The 22,851-nt window shown below is 39.5% G+C and overlaps 1 protein-coding gene across 3 annotated transcripts in view; it reads left to right on the top strand.

The window, feature by feature from the left end:
- The window catches only part of LOC124545307 (homeobox protein PKNOX1-like), a 723,840-nt gene that overhangs the window by 685,959 nt on the left and 15,030 nt on the right, over positions 1-22,851 (top strand). For all 3 annotated transcript variants that reach the window (XM_047124209.1, XM_047124207.1, XM_047124208.1), the window contains exons 5-10: positions 7,962-8,133; positions 8,404-8,667; positions 11,227-11,602; positions 15,367-15,506; positions 15,769-16,063; positions 17,539-17,902. In XM_047124209.1, coding sequence (XP_046980165.1) covers positions 7,962-8,133; positions 8,404-8,667; positions 11,227-11,602; positions 15,367-15,506; positions 15,769-16,063; positions 17,539-17,750 — 1,459 coding nt within the window. In that variant the 3' untranslated portion in view covers positions 17,751-17,902. The remainder of the gene's footprint in view (positions 1-7,961; positions 8,134-8,403; positions 8,668-11,226; positions 11,603-15,366; positions 15,507-15,768; positions 16,064-17,538; positions 17,903-22,851) is intronic.

Genomic DNA, 22,851 nt, shown 5'->3' with positions numbered 1-22,851 from the left:
ACACTTGATTTTAGCCAGTCTAATCATTAAATACGGCTGCCACTCCAAAAGAATTGCACACTATTTTTGTAAAAATACATTTTCATTCTGCATGTGTGAAAGTTTTACAGTGTGTAGATACATCCTTCCCGCTTGTTTTCAAACTTAATTCAACCTGTCCCCGTGAGTGGCACCGTCACAGCATGTCTTCAAGATGGCTGCTATACACTTGACGTTCGTCAGAAGCAACGTGCTATCATTGAATTCCTGTGCTGTGAGAACGAGACAGTGGGAAACATCCACAAAAGGTTGAAGAAGGTGTATGGAGATGCTGCTGTCGATCGCAGCTCAGTTAGTCGGTGGGCAAGCAGGTTACGTAATGAAAGCAGGCACGGCAATATTGAGGATTGTCCTCGCAGCGGTAGGTCTCATACTGCACGCATTCCAGACAATGTGCAGAGAGTTAACGAATTGATGACTGCTGACAGACGCATCACAGTGAACGAATTGGCTGGTTCAAATGGCTCTGAGCACTATGGGACTTAACTGCTGTGGTCATCAGTCCCCTAGAACTTAGAACGACTTAAACCTAACTAACCTAAGGACATCACACACATCCATGCCCGAAGCAGGATTCGAACCTGCGACTGTAGCGGTCGCGCGGTTCCAGACTGAGCGCCTAGAACCGCTCGGCCACTTCGGCCAGCAGTGAACGAATTGTCACGCTACGTTGGGACAGGGGAAGGAAGTGTTTGCAGAATACTGAAAGTGATGGCGTTAAAAATGGTTTGTGTAAGATGGGTTCCCAGGATGTTGACAGTGGTTCACAAAGAAACAAGAGAAACGGTGTGCAGCGAACTTTTGGAACTTTACGAGAATGGCGGAGATCAATTTCTTGGAAGAATTGGACAGGTGATGAAACATGGCTCCATTATTTTTCACCAGAGACGAAGAGGCAATCAATGGAGTGGCACCATGCAAATTCACCCAAGGAAAAAAAAAAATTCTAAACCTCACCTTCTGCTGGAAAAGTTATGGCTTCGGTGTTTTTCGATTCCGACCATAAATTCTGATGCATATGTGATGACACTGAAGAAACTTCAAGGTCGACTGAGTTGTGTTCGGCCACATCGGCAAAAGCAGGATGTTTTGCTGTTGCACGACAATGCACGGCCACATGCCAGTCAAGAGATTGGTCCAGAATTTTACCATGCAGGTATACAGGTGCTGGTTCCAAGATGGCGTAAGGCTGTTGAGAGGGATAGAAATTATGTGTAGAAATGAAAATATTGTTCCTAAAGGATGTATCTACACACTGTAAAACTTTCAAACATGTAGAATAAAAGATGGATTAAAAAAAAAATTGTGTGCATTTCTATTGGAGTGACCCTTGTAGTTTGTCGAGAAGACAAAATGAACAATAAATCACTTTGTTATTCTGGGTGACATCAAGAAGGACAGCAGATAACATAATTTTTGTTATTGTAAGTAAAACATCTATTTGGAAGAACACGTAATTAAATTTGTTCGTTTTTAGGGCGGCGGGAGGGGAGACTCGGGTGGTTTGGAGGGTCTAGAGGGAGGTTGCTTCATCATGGTGTCATGTGGCCCACCACGATTCCTCTATTGTGCCATCTTCTTCATCTCAGAGTAGCAGCTGAAACTTCACCCTCAATTATTTCTCGGATGTATTCCAATCTTTGTCTTCCCCTACAATTTTTACCCTGTACAGCTCTCCCAAATGGTGACTGTTTGCGTATCGAAGCGTGTAGTCCAGTTTGTACCAAATTGTTTTTTTGTTACACGCCGCCATCTTGCTGTTGTAGTTTTATTGTCCAGCAGTGTACATACAGGGTGATACGTAAATAAGGAAAAATATTTTGTGCATTGTGTCATACATTATGCTAAGAAAGTGGAATCCTTTGTAGCTATTTCAGTAAACGGAACAACTAAATTTAATAAAATCTTGGAATGTGAAGGGAACTTTTGAGTAGCCCTATATGCCTGCAAAACCTTGGAGGAAAGAGCGATAAAATGAACACAGAAGTGCAATTTTCCCTGTGTCTTTACAGAACTGGCTAATTCAGATCATGATTTTGGTGTGTCATGTGACATATGAGTGGGAGGGTAAGGTCTCTACATATTGAGGGCCTTCATTATCTCGTTAAATGGTTAAAGTTTTCCGTTATTTTGTAAACAAATAAGTTCATGTGAAAAACAAAAATTGTTCTTGACATGTTGCCCACAGTAGTATGCAGCCCTCAGAATAGTTTTCATCATTTATGACTAACCGTGTATAAGAAAATGGATGAATCTGTGTGTGGGTGTACAGTCCACGATAGCTGTGGAAAGTACGGGGCAATTTCAACCAAACTTGTTGCACTTAGTGCCAGGATCTCATTGAAATGGGTGTAAGACACCACTAGGACCCTATGATGGTAAACAGTGTGAATTTAAAATTCTATTACAAAACTCTCACAAAAATTATGTGGTAGCTGAGAAATTGAAGTTTAGTGATAGGTTACATTGAGTTTATTTATTTATAGTTAATTCATATGTTTATTTGTAAAACAAAATATTTTATGAAACAGGTTGGAATATCAACTCTATAAGCAAAAAGACTGCTTGCTACTCACTGCAAAGATGGCATGGTGAGTTGCAGACAGGCACAATGAAAAGACTCATACATTTAGCTTTTGGCCAAAGCCTTCTTCAAAAAAGAAAATGAAACACACACACTCATTCATTCACACAACCAAGCACACCTTGTGCACACATGATTACCATCTCTGGCAGCTCTGACTGAGGTCTGCTTGCTACGGTGAATATATATATATATATATATATATATGTGTGTGTGTGTCTGCTTGTGTCTGTATGTGTGGATGGATATGTGTGTGTGTGCGAGTGTATACCTATCCTTTTTTCCCCCTAAGGTAAGTCTTTCCACTCCCGGGATTGGAATGACCCCTTACCCTCTCCCTTAAAACCCAAATCCTTTCATCTTTCCCTCTCCTTCCCTCTTTCCTGACGAGGCAACCGTTGGTTGCGAAAGCTAGAATTTTGTGTGTATGTTTGTGTTTGTTTGTGTGTCTATCGACCTGCCAGCGCTTTTGTTCGGTAAGTCACCTCATCTTTGTTTTATATATATATATATATATATATATATATATATATATATATATATATCTGTGTGTGTGTGTGTGTGTGTGTGTGTGTGTGTGTGTGTGAGAGAGAGAGAGAGAGAGAGAGAGAGAGAGAGAGAGAGATTTTTCTGAGGAAGGCTTTGACCGAAAGCGCTAAATGAGTAATAGTATTTCCACTGTGCATGTCTGCAACTCAGTATATCATCTTTACAGTAAGTAGCAATCGAAATATTTTACTATTATTATTATTATTATTATTATAAGTTGTGGTGGCAGTAGTAGTAACAGTAGTAGTAGTATTGTGTCAAAAGCGTACACGTGTACACAGTTACCAAACAGTATATTACATAAAATTTGACCAAAGCCTGGCTACTTCTAGTGTGTTCTCCAAAGCTTGAAGTATGTCATCTTCCATGCAGGAGGTAGACGCAGTTGGCTCTGAAGAATATGTTAACTGTCTGATGTTCTCCACAGTCGCACTTGACATTGTCTTCTTTGCCATAGCTCCATCTTGCCACATTGGCATTGGATCTGCCCACTCCTGATCCCAGTTTATTCAAAGAATTCAATGTCATAGCCTTCCCTTGTCCCTTCCAGGTAGCAGAGTTTCAGATTTTTCCAACCATGGGGAAGAGGGATCTTTCACTTTCCGCAGTTGTAATGAGGCTATTTGGTCTGTGACTATGAGTACATCTGATTTTTCTGAGAAAGCTCCTCCTGGATTTCAGTCTTTGCATGTGCATTTCATGACCATATAATAGTTGAGTTACCTCCTGCTCCATGTTCTTCCTTTCGTTGTTCGCACCTGTTTCTCTTCGAACATAGGCTGGAGCTATTCCTGCCAGGTGGCAAAGTCACACAGTTGGAGTAGATTTTAAACAGCCTGGTATAAGACTGCATGTGGCGTTAATGGCTACATCCACCTGTTTGGTGTGATTTGAGTACATCAAACATAACATGCATACTCTGCAGTGAAATAACACAATGTCACTGCAGAAGTCTGAATTGGTTTGACTTGACTACCCCACTGTGAACCAGCCAACTTTTTAAGTAGATTGTACATAGTGGCAACTTTCAACTTGTTTTTCATGCAGAACTTCACATATGTAAGAAATCTGTCAAGTGTGTTCGTAGGTACTTTAGATTATTACATAGCTCCACTTTAATCTCTGACGAGATCACATTTAATTTCTGAGCAGCCAAATGGAAAGCACATACTTGTGTCTTGGAGGGATTTGGTTTAAGCAGGATTGTACTGTAGTATCTTGATACATCTTAAAGAGCATTAATGTGTGTGTTTTCCATCGATTCAAAGTCCACGGTTACAGGAGTCAAGGAAAACACTTTATTAATAATTATAATGCAAAGTAATATCACCAGTTACTGTTACATTTTCAGCAAGTACACCAAGTCCTTTCAACCATACAAGTATTTTCTCATCATTAGAAACTTTCCTACAAGAACGGGTATACAGAGTAAAAGGCATATTACTATAAACAAAACTAGGTCTACTTTGCGTCTTTGGGTTGATTCCACAGTGCCAGGTCTTGTAGGCGATGACATCTCGGTCGGCAAAAGATTCTAGTCCAGGTAGCGATGCGTTCTCACAGCGGACAATTGCAAGTGTAAACCACCCAATGCCAGCTGCTCCAGTCGCAACATCGAGTGAAAAATTAACTCGATATCCACGAAAAAAAATAGGTCCATTAAGAATCACAGATCGTGCAGTGCCATTTCCTCAAAGTTTATTTTCCAAGCGAATTATGTGTTTGTAAACTGGCATGCGGTGGCGACGATGATGATAGACACGTCGACGAGGCATAGTGCTTCAATGCTGTTGCAGATAGAGCGCACAGCGGAATGATTTGTGCTCTGAAATCATCAGCATACAACAAAACTCCTGGTACAGGGGGCCATAGGTAGGTCGTTTGTACATAGAGGCTGAACCACCTAAAACGTGCACTGCAGATATTGCGGAAATGGAAACTGTTATTGTTGTGTGGTTTTCAAAGAATGGGTTCTTAGTCAAGGGCTTGTATTGTTAGCCAATCAACAGACTGTAGTAATATGTAGACAGTGTCTTTTTTGTGCAAACGTACACTTTTTTTAAATGTAACAATGCGTATTGACATTAACAAACTGAAAGTAGGGTAAACTGGAATGCCTGTGGTGTTTGTTGGAAGATTTTAGTGTGCATTGAGTATGAGATAGCGTTTTTTTAAAAGTTCCACATCGACATTTGTTTGTGCCATTCAACCTGAGTAGTTGCTAGGTATGATGTTGTTACATTTGCGTACAGTGTGTTTGTGTGTTCCTTGAGCTCATTGCTACTTAGTGTGTGACAGTCCAAGCGATAGTTCGTGAGTGGGTGAAGGGATTTACCAATGCAATAAAAGCTGACATGCTTGTGGTGTATGGGGTGTGTAGGAAATATGCAGTTCATTATTGTGTGATGTATGTGGCAAGATATCCCAACAGACATCAACCATGTCAACAATTATTTATCAACCTGAAACTTCCTGGCAGATTAAAACTGTGAGTGGGACCAAGACTCGAACTCAGGACCTTTGCCTTTCACGGGCAAGTGCTCTACCATCTGAGCTACCCAAGCACGACACACGCCCCGTCTTCACAACTTTACTTCCGCCAGTACCTCGTCCCCTACTTTCCAAACTTCACAGAAGCTCTCCTGCGAATCTTGCAGAACTAGCACTCCTGGAAGAATGGATACTGCGGAGACATGGCTTAGCCACAGCCTGAGGCATATTTCCAGAATGAGATTTTCACTCTGCACAGTGAAAATCTCATTCTGGAAAGATCCCTCAGGCTGTGGTAGTCTCGTTACTGGTCAGAATCCACATAGCTAGTGTATGCACTTGTGTTGTTCTTTAGTGTGTGCTACCAAAAGCATTGTGCAAGTGTCGGTGTGGGAACTTTTTTAAAATACAGTATCTCATAAACAACTCACACTAGAATCCTGCAACAAACACCACTGACGTTCCAACTTAACCCTACTATCAGTTTGTTAATGTCAATAGACATTGCTCCATTTAAAAAAAAAAAAAAAGGAAAAAGAAACGCACAGGCACTAATTTAATTGATTGTGCATGAACTATTAGACATAGACCATTGTATATGGTCTTAAACGAGAATGGAAGAGAAAAACACTTCATTTACATTTATTTTGAATTTGTGAAATGTGTGAACTTTAAATGGAGGTCCATTTTATGTATTTTTGTGTTCATTATAAGAACTGGAAGACAAATTCAGGGCTTATAAGCATGCACATAAGGGCACTCCTTGTCATTATACTCTGGACAATTGTGGAGGTAATGTGTATGTTGGAGATAGGTGGTTAGACCTTGTAAAGTGATAGATTTTGGGTGGCAAGTGGCCACAAGAATACTTCAAAACTCATTTGTGCTCAGAAAAATTTTGCGCTGAGTGGAGCTCAGGATCTGTCAACCAGTTAAAATTTTAATTTTTAGGGAGTGTTTGAACTTTGATTTATTGTGGCTGCATTTTGAAAATATTACTGGTTAGTCTGTTTGAATCTACTCATGATTACAGAAGTTTTGATATGTTGAGTACCAGAGTTAGTAAATAACTTGTGACTAGTTTAACCGAATGGGACTTTTTTTTTTTTTTTCATGAATCATTGATGTTTAATTTATATCTGATTAATCTAAATTGCAGTCACACAATCTTTACTGAATTTTACTATTATTGTTATTACTTACTATTGTTACTTTATTTATGCTGAAATGTGTATTTGTAGGACCACTGTTAGATTATTTGTGTGCTGAGTAAATCATAAGTTTTTTCAGTGAGAAAAGCTTTGGTGTCACCCACATCAGTTATTCTAAAGAATACAACCCTTTTTATCATTTTATTAATATCTTATGTTATTTCCACTTGTATTTTTATTTAAATCAACATAATTTGCCAGTGCTCAGACAATTTAGACTAAAGGATCACAAGTAAAAACTATTTTTGTAGCAAATTTAGCTACTGGGCATGAAAACAGACTGAGCAAGGTGCAACCCTATGGGGATATTGAGCCACCATTTCAAATTCAGCCTTGCATTTCGTAGCTGTGTGTGTCTGAAGTGTATCATAACGCTTGTTGTTGCAATTGATTACTATTACAGAGCAGCTTGGGAGAGGAGGGGAGGAGGAGGTTAAGAGAGAAGGGGGAATGATGCTTACAATCAAGTAATTGGTGTTTACATGGCAAATTAGTTTTGTTGTTAACAAGACCAAATTTTCTTTTGCTGAGCGAATTATTTCATGTGGAGATCAACGCTCTGTTGCGGTAAAGGCATTGACTGCTTTGTATCTTATTGCTATGCCAGTCAGTCATCAGAGTAGGAAACTGCACTGAAGCTTAGGGTAGTAAGAAACATGTAATAGAACAGTGGACATTTGTTTTGCACAGTGTGGCACAATGCAGAGCTCTAATTGTTAACCAATGGCCAAGAGAGCTAGAGATTTATGTCCAAATCGTGCTCAAGTGTATTGTTTTAATTTTCTTCCTATCCGGCTTGCAGTACACAATCTAGCATATAGTGAAAGATTTCATTTTAATAGCAATTACATATGCAGAATCAATTGGTGCAAAATGTGTGTCAGTTTTTTTCAATATAATTTGTGTTCAATCGGCACAATATGGCTATCCAGAGAGTCGCACACGTGCACCTGTATGTGTTTTTGTATATGTGTGTGTTTTTTTTTTTTTTTTTTGAAAGCTGTTCAGAGAAGCACGATGGATATAACATTGTATGCACTGGCTCAATAAAATTAGTGTTAATAAGGCCAAACTTTCTACTTTTAAAGGCATCCGCTGTTTCCTCTCCTGGCCTTGCTGTTTGAGCGCTGTGAACAGGCAACTCAGTCAGCTGAGTGTCCCAATTCAGAAAGCTTTAATATGGATATCCAAGCCTTTGTACAGCACCAAGAACGGGACCGCAAACCCTTCCTTCTCAACGACCCAGAGGTGGATGGCCTTGTAAGTACTAAATGTGACATTTTATAAGTAGTTCAGTGATGGAGTAGTATGGCTGATTTACTGGTTCATTATGATGTGCATAGAATGTGACTTGGCAATAATGTGATGTGGACCACTGCAGTGTAAGAGTGATAGTGGGAATTTTACAAACTTACTTGAACTCTGTCTACAGCTTTTCAGTGTAGAAATAAAATGAAAAGTCCTCTGTGCGACATTTCTTATTAGCACAGTGTTTATATGTAGTAAAATCAATATCTGTTTCTTTTTCAGATGATTAAGGCAATACAGGTGTTACGCATCCATCTCTTAGAATTGGAGAAGGTGCAAGAGTTGTGCAAGGACTTTTGCAACCGCTATATTACGTGCCTCAAGGGCAAGATGCAGAGTGAGAACCTGTTGAGGTCAGACTACGCCAGTTATGACAGCAATAACCACAGTGGGAGCCACAGTGGCAGCCATAGCAGTAGCTCAAACTCCAACAGCCCTGCTGCTGGGGGCAGCGCGCCTTACCCTCCATCCCCACATCCTCTCCAGGTATGTAACAGATGCTGCTGGGTCCATAACTACAGTCAAACTGCTGTGCTGCATACACTAATACTAGTACTGTTAAAATCAGTAGCAACTTTGATTGTGTGTAAGGTTGAATTTTTGACTGTTCAGCTGCTAGATGTATTTACAATCCAGTTCTACTGTTATACCACATTTTTTCTGTTTTTATGGTTAGTATGGCATTTGAATTAGTTATACTTGCGTTTGACATTGTGTCAACTGTTTGTGGTGAACTGGATTGTTATATTATTCTTTAAAAAAATCAGTTTTGCCTAAATAGCTTGTAAACCGTTTTATTGATTACCAGTTTTGACAGATCTGTGCTGTCGTTATTGGATCTTGAAACGTATTAACAGAAGTTAATGATCTTCACCAACTTGCAAGCCACATAGTGACATTGTGTCACTTTACAGATAAAAGCAACAAGGAAAATCAGCATTTCAGACATAAAATACCACAAATATAAAACACATAATTACATTTTGCTGATGTCGTAGCCCATTCATTCACCTAACACCACAATGTTTGACGCGCTGATGTTCCTTGCTACTTTTTACTGTAAAGTGATGCAACACTATTATGTGGCTTGCAAGTCTGTAAAGATAATGAAGTTCTGTTAAATGTTACAGGATCCGATGATGACAGCACAGATCTGTTGAAACCGTTGATCAATAAAAATATTTACAAGCAATCGTAGCAAACATGATTTTTAATGAATAATATTTTAATTAGTGTGTACATTTTAATTTTTGTAGTATTATGGTAAGCCAGTTTAACTCTTAAGGTGCTTCTCTCCCACTGTACCCTCCTTTTCTTCTTTTCCTTAAAAAAAAAAAAAAAAATATATATATATATATATATATATATATATATATATATATATATATATATATATATATATATATATAAAAAAAGAAGTTTGCTGTATTCCTCACTTCGAAGTACAGGGACATTTTAAGATCTTTGTCAAATTGTCTTGTCAGTGAAAGGTATTTCTTAAATCAAAAGTCAAAGTCAGGCCTTTACCCAAACAACAATGCAGGAATTTTACAGAGCTGTTCTTTCTTAGGTGCTAGGGAAAAGATTGTCCAATTCCTGATCTGTTCTGCAGTTTCAAGGGTGTTTCTGAACTGGATGGCTGTGATGAGTGTTTATTCACTGTTATCTTGTTTCACATGTTTTGGGCACTTCTGATACTTTCTCTTATGCTGAATGATATGACACAGAATTAAGACTCTGGTCCCCTTCTCAGGAGCAGTTGACATCAGAAACAGTCATCCTGATTTAGATCTCCAGAAGGTTTTGTAAATCAAATCTGGCAAATATTGCAATCTTTCCTTCATCAGGTTGTGTCCAGATTCCTCTGTCATCCCTACTGAACTGACTAAATTCTCTGCTTAAAAAGATCTAATTGTTAAAGAGAAGTTTAAAAAGCCCTCACATCCTTTTCCTTCGAGTTTTGTGGTGCAGTGAGTATGCTGCTGTACTAAACGTTTCATTTCTTCTTCCTCACATTAGTTAATTATTTTGCACTTTTTGTTTTTCTAATACACGTGGTTGTACAGGGTGATTTTAAAAAAACATTTACAGACTGATATTGCACATCAGGCGTACAACAAGGATCATTAATCACCCAGAATCAGGGATCGCAAACACCACAAGAATGTGCTATGGCCACGTGTGGGCTGAATCATCGTGTTTAATTGGACTGTATATTCTCCTGGACCAACGTGGTGGATGCATGTATCTCTTATTCCTGGGAGAGGTTCTGCTGGACATGCTGAATGATGTTCCCATGCCTATTTGTCATCACATTCTATTTCAGCACTATAGAACCCCCAGCATTTCAGCAGACAAGTGAGGGCACATCTGCAGGCTACCTTTCCTGGCTGCTGGATTGGTAATGGTGGGCCAGTTGCATGACCACCACAACCACCCAATCTGTCTCCAATTGATTTTTTCCTGTGGTGATATCTGAAGGGTTTTACGTATGAACACCCATTACATCATCATATGATGTAGTGGGCAGGATTGTTGTGGCAGCAGGATGTCTTTGAGATACATCAGATATCTTTGAGAGGGTGTGCCATTCAGTGCACCACTGATGTCTGGCATGTCTCGAAGCATCTGGACAAAACTTTGTGCTTCTCCTCTAGTGGGTGTCCATTTGTAATATGTGTCTAAATAAATGCAATGCTATTTAGTAGTCCCAGATGGCCTTTGTGATCCCTGGCTCCTATGTGATTACTGATCCTTGTTGTATGCCTGATGTGCCAAGTCGTTTTGTGAACGTTTTTTTGAGCCACCCTTTAAATCAGTATAGTCCCTCATTATCGCAAATGTTTAGTGCTTTATATGTTGATTACTGCAGAGACCCACCTTTATTCACTGTGGCCAGTCGCATACGAGATGGTAAACAACAGTTTTACTTGTAGTTAATGATGTGTGCTACCTTCAGGGTCTGTAACCCATTAGTGGAGGAACCGTAATCGTCACCAGTGGACTGCACCCCCACGAGTCACCGCGTTGGTACGTGTTTGACAGGTGGTGTCCTCTGCAGGGGGCGTTCAGCTCGCAGCTGCCGCTGCCGCCGGGACAGTGCTGATGCCTCAGCACCCGCAGCACGTCGTGGCTGGTGGCGGTGGTGCAGCGACGGGCCCGGTCCCCGTTCCGGCCCATCAACAGGCGAGTGCCGCGGCGGCAGCAGCCGCAGCAGCAGCTGCGCAGCTGGCTTACCAGATGGTACACACGCCTCAGGGGCTCGTCGCTGCTCCGGTGCACTTGCCTCCCACTTCTGCTGTTGCAGTTCCCCCTTCGCAAGGTCCACCACTGTCACCGGGTGTTGTCCACGGTAGCACGCCACTGTCTCAGATTGGCGCCAACCCGTGTCCACCTCCGTCTGATGCCAGTCTTCTCCAAGGTTAGATATTTTATTTTTTTTCTCAACTGTAATTATGCATCTGAACTGGTGCCCATTAGCGACAGTTAACTTGTTGGTTTAAAGAGGGGAGGAGCGAACAGGAAATGTTAACACAGCTCTGTTTACTTTCAACTTCTGACCATGATCTGCTGAACAGCTGCTGTGACACTGTGACTGTTAGCTGAACTACACAGAACTGATTGATGATAAAGCAAGAAAAGCTTTCTATCTGGCAAAGAATTCTTTCATAGTGAGACAAAAGATTGGCATTTTGTTAGTCTATCATTTGCAAAGGTGGAGAGATTCTGTATAGATGGTTGTGCTGCAAGTTCTCATGATGGAGAGAAATGATGCACAGTAGTTCAGTTGATCATATCTTGTATTTGTTGTCAAAATAATTTACAGAACAGTCTTCAGTAGCTCATACACAATTGACATCGTTACCAACCCCAGCTATACACTGATGTGACAAAAGTCATGGTATACCTCCTAATATTGTGTCAGACTTCCTTTTGGGTGGGACAGAGCAACATTTTCAACACGGCATGGACTCAAGTTGTTGGAAGTTCCCTGCAGAAATATTGAGCCATGCTGCTGCTGTAGCTGTCCATAATTGCAAAGTGTTGCCAGCACAGAATTTTGTGCAGAAACCGACCTCCCGATTATGTCCCATAAATGTTAAGTGGGGTTCATGTTGGGCAATCGGGTGGCCAAATCATTCTCTTGAATTGTCCAGAATGTTCTTCAAATCAATCGCAAACAACTGTGACCTGGTGACATGACACATTGTCATCCATAAAAATTCCATCTTTGTTTGGGAACTGGGATCCAGTCCATTCCATGTAAACACAGACCACACAATTATGGAACCAGTACCAGCTTGCGGAGAGACTCGTTGACAACTTGGGTGCATGACTTCATGGCATCTGTGCCACACTCGAACACTACCATCAGTTCTTATCAACTGAAATCAGGACGCATCTGATCAGGCCACAGTTTTTTGTTCATCTGGCATACAACTGATATGGTCACAAGCCCAGGAGACGTACTGCAGGCGATGATGTGCTGTTAGCAAAGGCACTCATCTCCTGCCATAGCCAATTAACTCCATATTTGGATGCTAGCCAATTAACTCCATATCTGGCTGCACTGTCCTAAAGAATACATTTGTCATACATCCTACATGGATTTCTTTGGTTATTTCACACACCATTCTTATCTTTTAGCACTGACAACGGTACACAAACACCGCTCCTCACGGTAGTTAAGTGGTGAGAGGTAATGCCTGAAATTTGATATTCTCATCACACTCTTGACACTGTGTATCTTGGAATATTTAATTCCCTAATGATTTTCAAAATGCAAAGTCCCATGTGTCTGGCACCAACTATCATTCTGCATTCAAAGTCTGTTAGTTCCCATTGTGAAGCCATAATTACGTCGGAAACATTTTCACATGAATGACCTGAGTACAAATGACATCTCTGCCAATGCACTGCCCTTTTATACCTTTTGTATGCATACTGCCACATCTGTGCATGTGCATATTGCTACCCCATGACTTTTGTCATATCAGTGTATATAGTATGTTTGGGGAAAAAGAGACTATTTTATTTGTAAGTTGAAAAGGTGAGGTCATCCTAAAAATTACTCAAGTAGATTCTGAGAGTGGGAATTAATGTAGTATGCAAGAGGCTAACCCTGTTATTACTTATTGTCTGTGATACATTGTGCTAAATATAGGGCATTTCAGTTATAGTGTTTTGTGGTGGTGGTCTTGTTAATAATGGTGGTGGCAGTGGCAGTCATATTAATGTAAGTTATGTAGAGTAATTTGGGAACTGTGATATTTTTCTCAAATCATAATGCAGGGCTATGGAGCCATTGCTTCTTCTTTGTATCATAGATGTTGATAAAATGACAAGAAAAATTAAGAGAGAACCTGTTTCAGCTGTCTGTAATAAAGAACTAGTAAGAAAGGAGGAACACAGAAAATCTGAAATTTTGATCAAGAGAATAATTGATCAACAGCTAGATTAAAAAAAGAAAAGCATGCAAGATAATGGTCTAACCAGATACCTTGTACATACAAGTGATCTGCTTGACCTAGAATGCTTGCATAGAGCTACAGTATGAGTCATTTCATCTGACAGTGCTCCAACAAGTTAATATGTAATGTTACAGCTGAAGTAAGGGTTAGCATTGGGAAGTTTTCAGTTCTGAATGTGCTCATTTTCATCATGGTTTCAATTAATCCTATGAATAGTGATATGGCATATGTTTACTCTTGGTGGAGTTATTCTGAAGTAATCATCTGTACCAGTATGCACTACTGACTGGCAAAACCATTCACCTACCTCTGGCTACCAATTGTACTTTCTGTGCTTACTCGAAACATTGTAACTTCCAAAGTATGTAGAGGCTTTCATGTGTTGCTGTACAACAAGCACTTAAAGAGTGTCTTGTGGATGCAAGATCATGTCATCTCAGTACATTGCTGAATCCATAGATATGTCAAATTCCATGCTATATCAGTACTCCAAGTAATGTTAATTCTATAACAAAATATGAGAATTTGTGGAACTTAGAAGGTTCAGAGCTTTGAGTCTGCATGTTACAGTGCTGAGACAGCTGGCCAGTGAAAGGCAGTTATCTGGATTCATGTTTAGATTAAGTACACAGATGTTCATCCAGTGAATATTGTCAAAATATTTATAGTAGTGGGTGAATATATTTGGGGTTGGGCATGTGAATTTATCATACTAACAATTCCAAAATTCAATGGTAGTGGTAAATGCATTTCAGCACATTGGACAGGTATAGTGCTTTTGGAAGAACAACCCTTGTCTGGTGATAGCTGTTACAAATTCTGTGCTTCAAAGTAACAGTACTTTCCAGTAAAATTGGGGACAAACTATCTCCATCCAAAATGTTGATGCAAAGGTCCTTGAAGATACTGGGTTAAACTAGCTGGAGGGCATTTATGAATTCACAGATTTATTACTTGCTAAAGTACACTAAAGTACATCATATCATGAAGTAGTATTAAATTGTATTGTCAGATGCGTGGTAGGAGTTTACTGTCTCATGTCATCAACTGGCATTCTGAGATCTCTGAATTTTTATTCTGTCCAAGAAATCTATTAGTGGGTGATAAATAATACAAGGAATAGTGACATGGTACTACTTGTGAAAGAATCTTTCCCTCCTCTCTCCCCACACACTCCTCTGTTCTCGTAGGTTAAGTATCATTTTGATTTCAGAGCTATTTAAGCTCTCCTCTTCAATCAGTTAAATACAAATATGTTGACATGAGCAGAAGTTGAAACTGGGGACATATGTACGTTACTGAGTGAGTGAAAGAAGTAAGAGTGTACTGAAAAAGTACTGAAATGTTCTGAGCAGTATAACACTCATTCTTGATTGGAGTAAACCATGAAGTCATCACTTGTGATTTTATGCAGTTTTATTAAGAAGGAGAATTCTTCTGAACTACTCAACTTTTTACCTTTTACAGTATTGTGGTATAATCTAAACCATAGTTGCTAAACTGCATCTTCTCCTCTTCGACACCTTGTTTCACTCTCTCTCTCTCTCTCTCTCTCTCTCTCTTTCTCTCTCTCATTTCATATTTTTTTCTATGTGATATAACGATTCATACTACCAGTACTATTCTTATCAAGCTCCTATATACACTAGTTAATTTGTAATGACTTGCAAGCAGCTGTTATTGTTTCTTCATTTTTTCTCCCTTGACACTGCAGGTCAGCTATCTCCCGCACCAACTACCCCTGGCTCAGTGGATGATGAAGATGACTACCTGGGCAAGAAAAAACAGAAACGCGGTGTTTTGCCAAAGCATGCGACAAGTGTCATGAGGTCATGGCTCTTTCAGCACTTAGTTGTAAGTACATTATCAGAAAATCCCTGATTTTGTGTCCAGTTTCACATAGTGTTTATGTGTATATTGTGAATGTTTGTGGTGCACCATTATAATAAGAAAATGAACAGTGAATAGAAAGGACTGAGTGAATGAATAAGTTTTAGAAATATGAAAGCAGTATCTCGATAACATTATTTAATTAAAGGGAGAGAGTGGAGGAGAAGAGGAGGAGGAGGAGGAAAAACACACACAGTGAGTGATGTATCATTATTTTTGCCTGCAGCACCCCTACCCCACTGAAGATGAGAAGCGTCAAATAGCTGCACAAACCAACCTTACACTGCTCCAAGTGAACAACTGGTTTATAAATGCTCGGAGACGTATTCTTCAGCCAATGCTTGATGCTTCTGCCCCTGGTGGGGGTGATAGTGGTGTCAGTGGAGGTGCAAGCCATCGTAAGGCCAAAAGTGGAGGAAGTACAGGAGCTAGTAAACAAGCAGCTGCCCAACGTTTCTGGCCTGATAATATTGCATCTCTGCAACCACAGCTCACGGAGTCTAATGGCACTGTGCATACAGGTAAGTTATCAATTGTGGTATTTTTATATAGTTAGCAGTTGAAGCATAAATACCATGTACATATTAGATATGTGCACTACAGAGACATTGAAACTCTTTAGATGTGGGATTGTTGCATTGGATTAATATTAGTACCTAATACTAGATCTAGTTACATGAGACTTCATACCAATTTGTAATAAAAGCAAAAAGAACTACAAAAAAAAATATGAAAAGTAGAAATGTGAAACGTGATCAGTAATTCAAATTTTTGGAAACCATGTGTCAAAACAGTAGATGAGAATAATACTGTGCGCAAACAAGTATACTGAAAAAAAGTAAGATAATAGGTAATCATTCTTTCAAGGGAAATCCCCATCACAAAAATGCAGATGTCAGACCAAATAATCCACCATGTAGTCATGCCCATTGTCTTTTGGCAACAAATTGCTAGGACAATTCGTGATACACCACATGATTCTCCCGCATTACTTAGCATAAGTTTCTGTCCCTCATTATATTGACAGACATGGAGTTCTCCTCCCTTTGCTTACTGTAGCATCTGGAAATAATCTGTCACATGCATAAGTGCGTAAGGTGATGTGCTGTACATAACAGCACACATTCAGTAACTGATAGTCCCAGATTGTATACAATTAACATTTATTTTCATTTCACACAAAAATGCAAAAGTACGAGTTGTTGTTGTTGTTTTTTATATAGGAGACATGATGTTTCTCTGCCCATTGATCATTTTCAGAACATCTTCATTCTTCTGTCCAGCTAGTCCTCACCAGCCTTCTCTTGAGTAATATTTCCAACAGTTTTAAGTGCTTTGTGTCTCTCTTCAACAGTGTTCAGTACCCCCTGCCATATAGGGGCGCACTCCAGATGAATGTCTCGATAAATTGTTCTTTTCTACGTCAGACAACTTGTTCACTACTAGTTGTCTTCCTTCATAAAAAGCACAGTAAGTTGTTGCATGCATCAAACCAGTCTCAGGACTGAAGACCACAACAACAACAAGTTGTTGCAATTCTTTTTTTGATTTCTGAGCTTCGTCTGTATATTCTGTAGGTAAGGTACCTAAATAAAAACAATTCTCAACTTTTTCTACTGTATTTCTTCCAATTTTTCTTGTACTATGGTAATTTTGTTTTATTATTAATTTTGAGTCTGAATCATTTCACTTTTGTTGCAAATTTAGGAAATATAATCTGCATCCGTTTTTCATTAGCAGCTGTTAAGGCTGTATCATCTGCAAGTTTTATGCAGTGAATGGAAATTCCATTTACTTTAACTCCAGGTGTTTTTCCTTTGAATGTCCATTTAGCTTATTCACGAAAAGGGATTAAATCGTTCTGATACCAGCTTCAGATATTTTTGTGTTAATGTTTTGCCATTAACATTTTAGTTTTTAATGCTAAAAACATAACAACTATAAATGAACATTGTGGAGCTCAGAGTGGTGACTAAGCAATGATATTTTGCTACAGATTCGTCGCTGATGAGTTCAGGTGCTTTGAGTAGTGAAGAAAGTGATGGAGGCAGCAGCCAGGAAGAAGACGAAGATGATGAGGATGCGGACGGTGAAATGGAGAGCTGTCACGGGGGAGCGTATCGAGGAAGCAGAGGGGGTGTGCCGAGTGGTGCAGACCTCAAGCTGGAGTGCAGCTCGGAGGACTCTCAGCAGTCGCAGCAGCAATGACACATGCAGCTCGGGCTGCCCGCGGCTGCAGCCAGCCACTGAACCACACAGGGGGAGCGGGGTGGGCGAAAGGAGGAGGACGAGAGGCCACCACACATGCATTACAAGTGCTGGGTGACACGCGGTGGCAGTGGCATTGCTTCTATGTTCTGGTAGGTAGTATTTTAAGTAATAATTGCCTGTTAGTAAGTAAATGAGGAAATACAGTCATCACCAAATAATATTTTTTGTAGTATTGCACAGCTTTGAATAGGAAAGTGGTGTAGTGTGCCAAGAACCAGCTACAAACTATTTGTCCTTGCAAGGTTTTCACCAACTAATAGAGAATAGATACTCTCTTCTTTGATGACAAGAAGGATGCTGTTGTCAGTGATCAAGGCTAGTTAAGCATCATATTTTAAGAAGTAACAGCAACAATTTTCAGAGATAAGTAGGGGCAGAAGCAGAAACAATGCCATGGTTTGCACTACTCAGTATTGCCAGTACCAGGGTAGCTAGCACCAGAGAGTGTGGCATAGGACAGAGGCAGAGTGCTCGCTAGTAATGCCACACTTTTTGTTAAGAACACATCACACAGGTGCCCTCTTAGTTGTGCACCATTATAATGGGAAGAAAGTACAGGTTACAAGTCTCTACAAGAAGGTTAACAGGAGTGCCAACCATTGTCTTTGACGTGCATCTGTTGAAATATAATGATGTATTTCAAACAAAAGACCACCTCCATGACACCCAGCATTGATTCTGAAAACATTAATCATGCAAAACCCAACTTACACTTTTCTCAAATGACACCCTGAAAGCTGTGGAACAAGACAGTCATGTGGATACAGTATTTCTTGACTTCCAAAAGAAGCATTTGACTCAGTACCACACCTAGGCTAATTATGAATCGTACGACCATATGGGGTACAGAGTGAAGTTTGTGAATAGATTGACGATTCTTGGTAGGGATGTGGCATGTTGTCTTGGATGGAGAATAATGAACAGATGTGTTCTATTGAGACTTTTTTCGTTGATGGTCTACATTAGTGACCTGGCAGACTTTTTACAGATGATGCAGTTTCCTGCAGAGTGATTCTTATTAATGTTTATAAGCCTCTGAAGCGACGTGGCTGATGCTGAAACAAGTAGTTTAATATAAGACATAAGGGGCATATGGGGTCAGGAAGTACCCTGAGAGTGAATGATAAATGTTGATCATGTGATGTCAGCAGACAACATAAGTCGCTGCATGTGCAGTGGTTGAGCCTGTTGGTCTGTCACACCTGATCATCTCAACGGTAGTGAAGTATTCATGTTGGTCTGGCTCCCTGACCCACATGCACGACTATAGCGCATGGGTCACAGGATTTAAGTCTTGTGCCTGACAGCAATTTTTTTTTAATTTTTTTTTAAAAGTTAGATAACTGTGTGTTCGCATTGAAGTAAGATTTATTATTTTATTTACCAGCATAGCTGTCTCTGCTGGTTTATTGCAAAGTACAGTACAACAAAAACCTACCGTATTGTGTTACAAGCAAATGAGTGTAAACTTCCGAATTGCATTGTTACCAGTAAATGACCTATGTTTCCTTATGAAATAATGTCTGTAAACAAAAAAAAAAAGAAAGAACAATACGAAAGAAACACAAAACAAGAACATTTTTCATTGGTTGCACTGAGGACAATAATTTTGTAACTTCAGTGTTTACAACAGACCACATTTACAAAAGCTGTTTAAAATTTGTACCATTTGTCCAAATGCATGTATTGCACCACTCAATCATCCCTTTAAGTCCAACTGCTGCACATGCACATGTAGTGAAGTTTGTCATCTGATGATGATGTCACATGTCTAACATTTCTCATCCACTTTTGGTGTGTTTCCCGACATATGCAGCCCCATGTGTCTTATATTAAATTACTTGTCTCAGCATCATCTATGACAATTTGGGAGTCTTTAAATGTTAATAAGAATCACCATGTATAATGAAATGCTGTTTGAAACATTCTGCCCAAATATTTAGTCATATCTTCATAAGATTTCAAAGTGGGGCCACTTGCTTTAAATGTTCAGAAAAGCAAAATTGGGCACCTCACAGAATGAAAAAACGTAGTGCCATATGACTACAATACCAGTGAGACAGTTGGAATCAGTCAGCTTGTACAAATATCTGCATTTAACAGTTTGTATGGATATGAAATGGAATGATCACATAGGTTTAGTTGTATGTGTAGCAGATGGCATACTTCAGTTCCTTTGTATGGTACTGAGAAAATGAAGCCAGTCTACAAAGGTTATTGCCTACAAAACACTTACACGACCCATCCTATAATATTCCTCAAGTTCCATATAGGACTGATAAAAGTGATATTTGAACATGTACAGCAAAGGACAGCACAAATGGTTACAGATTTGTTTGACACATAGGAGAGCCTCACAGAGATGCTGGAAAAGCTTAACTGGCAGATAATTGACGATAGATAACCACTGCAGTGTGAAAACCTACGCAAAATTTCAAGAAATAGTTTTAAGTTAGGAATCCAGTAATGTACTACATCTTACTATGTATTGCTCCTGTATGTAAGCCTTATTACAGTGTGCACAGAAGTGTTCAGGCAATGGCCATCAGACGCCCACATGGACAACATGGTAATAAGTATCCCTGGTGTAGAAAAACAACTGAAAGAGTTGAAAACAGATAATTCACCAGGTCCAGGTGGAAACCCAATTCAGCATTTCAAAGAGTACTCTATGGCATTGGCCCCTTACTTAGCTTGCTTTATTTGTGAATCTCTCGATCAGTGACTCGAAAAATGCACTGGTGACTCTCACATACAAGAAGGATAAAAGAAAAGACCCGCAAAATTACAGACCAATATCCTTAAAATCAGTTTACTACACAATTTTTGAACATATTCTCAGTATAAATGTAATAATATCCTTGAGACTGAGAAGCTTATGTCATCAAATCGGCAAGGTCTTGGAAAGCATTGCCCTTGCAAAACTCAGCTTGCCCTTTTCTCGCATGATATACTGCAAATTATGGATGAAGGGCAACAGGCAAATTCCATATTTCTAGATTTCTGGAAAGCATAGTGCTCCACTGCATACTGTTAATGAAGAGATGAGCATATAGAGTGTGTTCCCATATATGAGAATAGCTCAAAAATTTCTAAAGTTATAGAACCCATTATACTGTCCTCAATGGTGAGTGCTCATCAGAGACCAGGGTATTGTCAGGAGTGCCCCTGGGGAGTGTGTGGCATTATTTTCTACATACTTAAATGATCTGGCACTCAGATGAGCTGATGATGATATGGTATATGGGAAGGTGTCTAAATTGAGTGACTGTAGAAGGATACAAGATGACATAGACAAAATTTCTAGTTGGTGGGATGTATGGCAGCTAGCTCTAAGTGTCGAATAACATCAGTTAAAATGTATGAGTAGAAAAACAAGCCCTTAATGTTCAGATGCAACATTAATAGTGTCCTACTTGTCACAGTCACATCCTTTAAATGTCTGGGCATAACACTGCAAGGCGATATGAAATGGAGCAAGCATGTCAAGATTATGGTTAGGAAGGCAAATGGTCGACTTTTAGTTTATTGGGAAAATTTTTGGAAAGTGGGGTTCATCTGTAAAGGAGGCCACTTATACACCACTAGTGCGATCCATTCTTGAGTACTGGTCAAATGTTTGGGATCCCTACCATGTCGGTTCATACTGGTAGATTTGAACAACATGCAAGTATTATGGAGATGCTCAGAGAACTCCAATAGGAACCCTGGAGTGAGGAGGTTTTTTTTTTTGGGGGGGGGGGGGGGGACACTATTGAGAAAATTTAGAGAACCAGTATTTGAGGTTGACTATAGAACGATTCTACTACTACCAACATATAGTGCGTGTAATGACCACAAAGATAAGGTAACAGAAATTAGGGCTCGTATGGACAGAAATTATGGCTCATATGGAGGCATATAGACACTTCTTTTCCTTCACTCTATTTGTGAGTGGGACAAGAATGGAAATTAGTGGTAGTGGTATGGGTACCGTCCCCCATGCATTATATAGTGGCATGGGGAGTATGTCTGTAGATGTAGATTTAGATGATTATATCCTTGCTCCATATGTGGATCAAAACAGAAGGAGAATTAGGCTGTTATTAACAGTTCAGGCACGTAGATGAAAATGTTGCTGAATGCAGCTCATGGGGTTGTACTCGCATTCTGTAGCAATAGAGACAAAAGCGTCAATAACATGCAGGTCATATTGGTATGTGTAAATTTATTTACAGTTCCTATTTGTAATATGACATTCTATCGGAACTACTGATATGTTTGGGAGAGCCAGCCATGACAAAGCTATTCCTTTTAGTGTGCAAGATGTGTGAGATGGGCAAAATTCCCTCCGACATAAAGAAAAATGAAATAATGCCACCACCAAAGAAAGCAGATGCTGACAGGTGTGAATATTACTGAACTATCAGTTTGATAACTCATGGTTGCAAAATACTAATATGAATTCTATATGGAAAAGCTGGTAGAAGCTGACCTCAGGGAAGGTCAGTTTGGATTGTGGAGATATGTAGGAACATGAAAGGCAATACTGACCCTGTGACTTCCCTTAGAACATAGCTTAACTACATTTATGGCATTTGTAGACTTAGAGAAAGCTTTTGACAGTATTGGCTGGAATACTCTTTGAAATTCTGAAAGTAGCATGGGTAAAATACAGGGAGCGAAAGACTGTTTACAACTTGTACAGAAACCAGACAGCAGTTATGAGCTAAGAACCATAAAAGGGAAGCAGTGATTGAGAAGGGAGTGAAGCTTATCCTCAATGTTATTCAAACTGTACATTGAGCAAACAATAAAGGAAACCAAAGAAAAATTTGGAGTAGGAATTAAAGTTCAGGGAAAAGAAATAAAAGCTTTGAAGTTTGCCGATGGCATTGTAATCCTGTCAGAGACAGCAAAGGACTTGGAAGAGCTGTTGAATGTCATGGGCATTGTCTTGAAAGGAGGATATTAGATGAAAATCAACAAAAGCAAAAAAAAAGTATAATGGAATGTAGTCAAATTAAATCAGGTGTCAAATTAAATAAGGTGACATTGA

The sequence above is a fragment of the Schistocerca americana genome, chromosome 8 (assembly GCF_021461395.2).
Source record: "Schistocerca americana isolate TAMUIC-IGC-003095 chromosome 8, iqSchAmer2.1, whole genome shotgun sequence".
In the NCBI taxonomy this organism is placed as follows: domain Eukaryota; kingdom Metazoa; phylum Arthropoda; class Insecta; order Orthoptera; family Acrididae; genus Schistocerca; species Schistocerca americana.
This window is presented reverse-complemented; position numbering and strand designations above follow the sequence as displayed.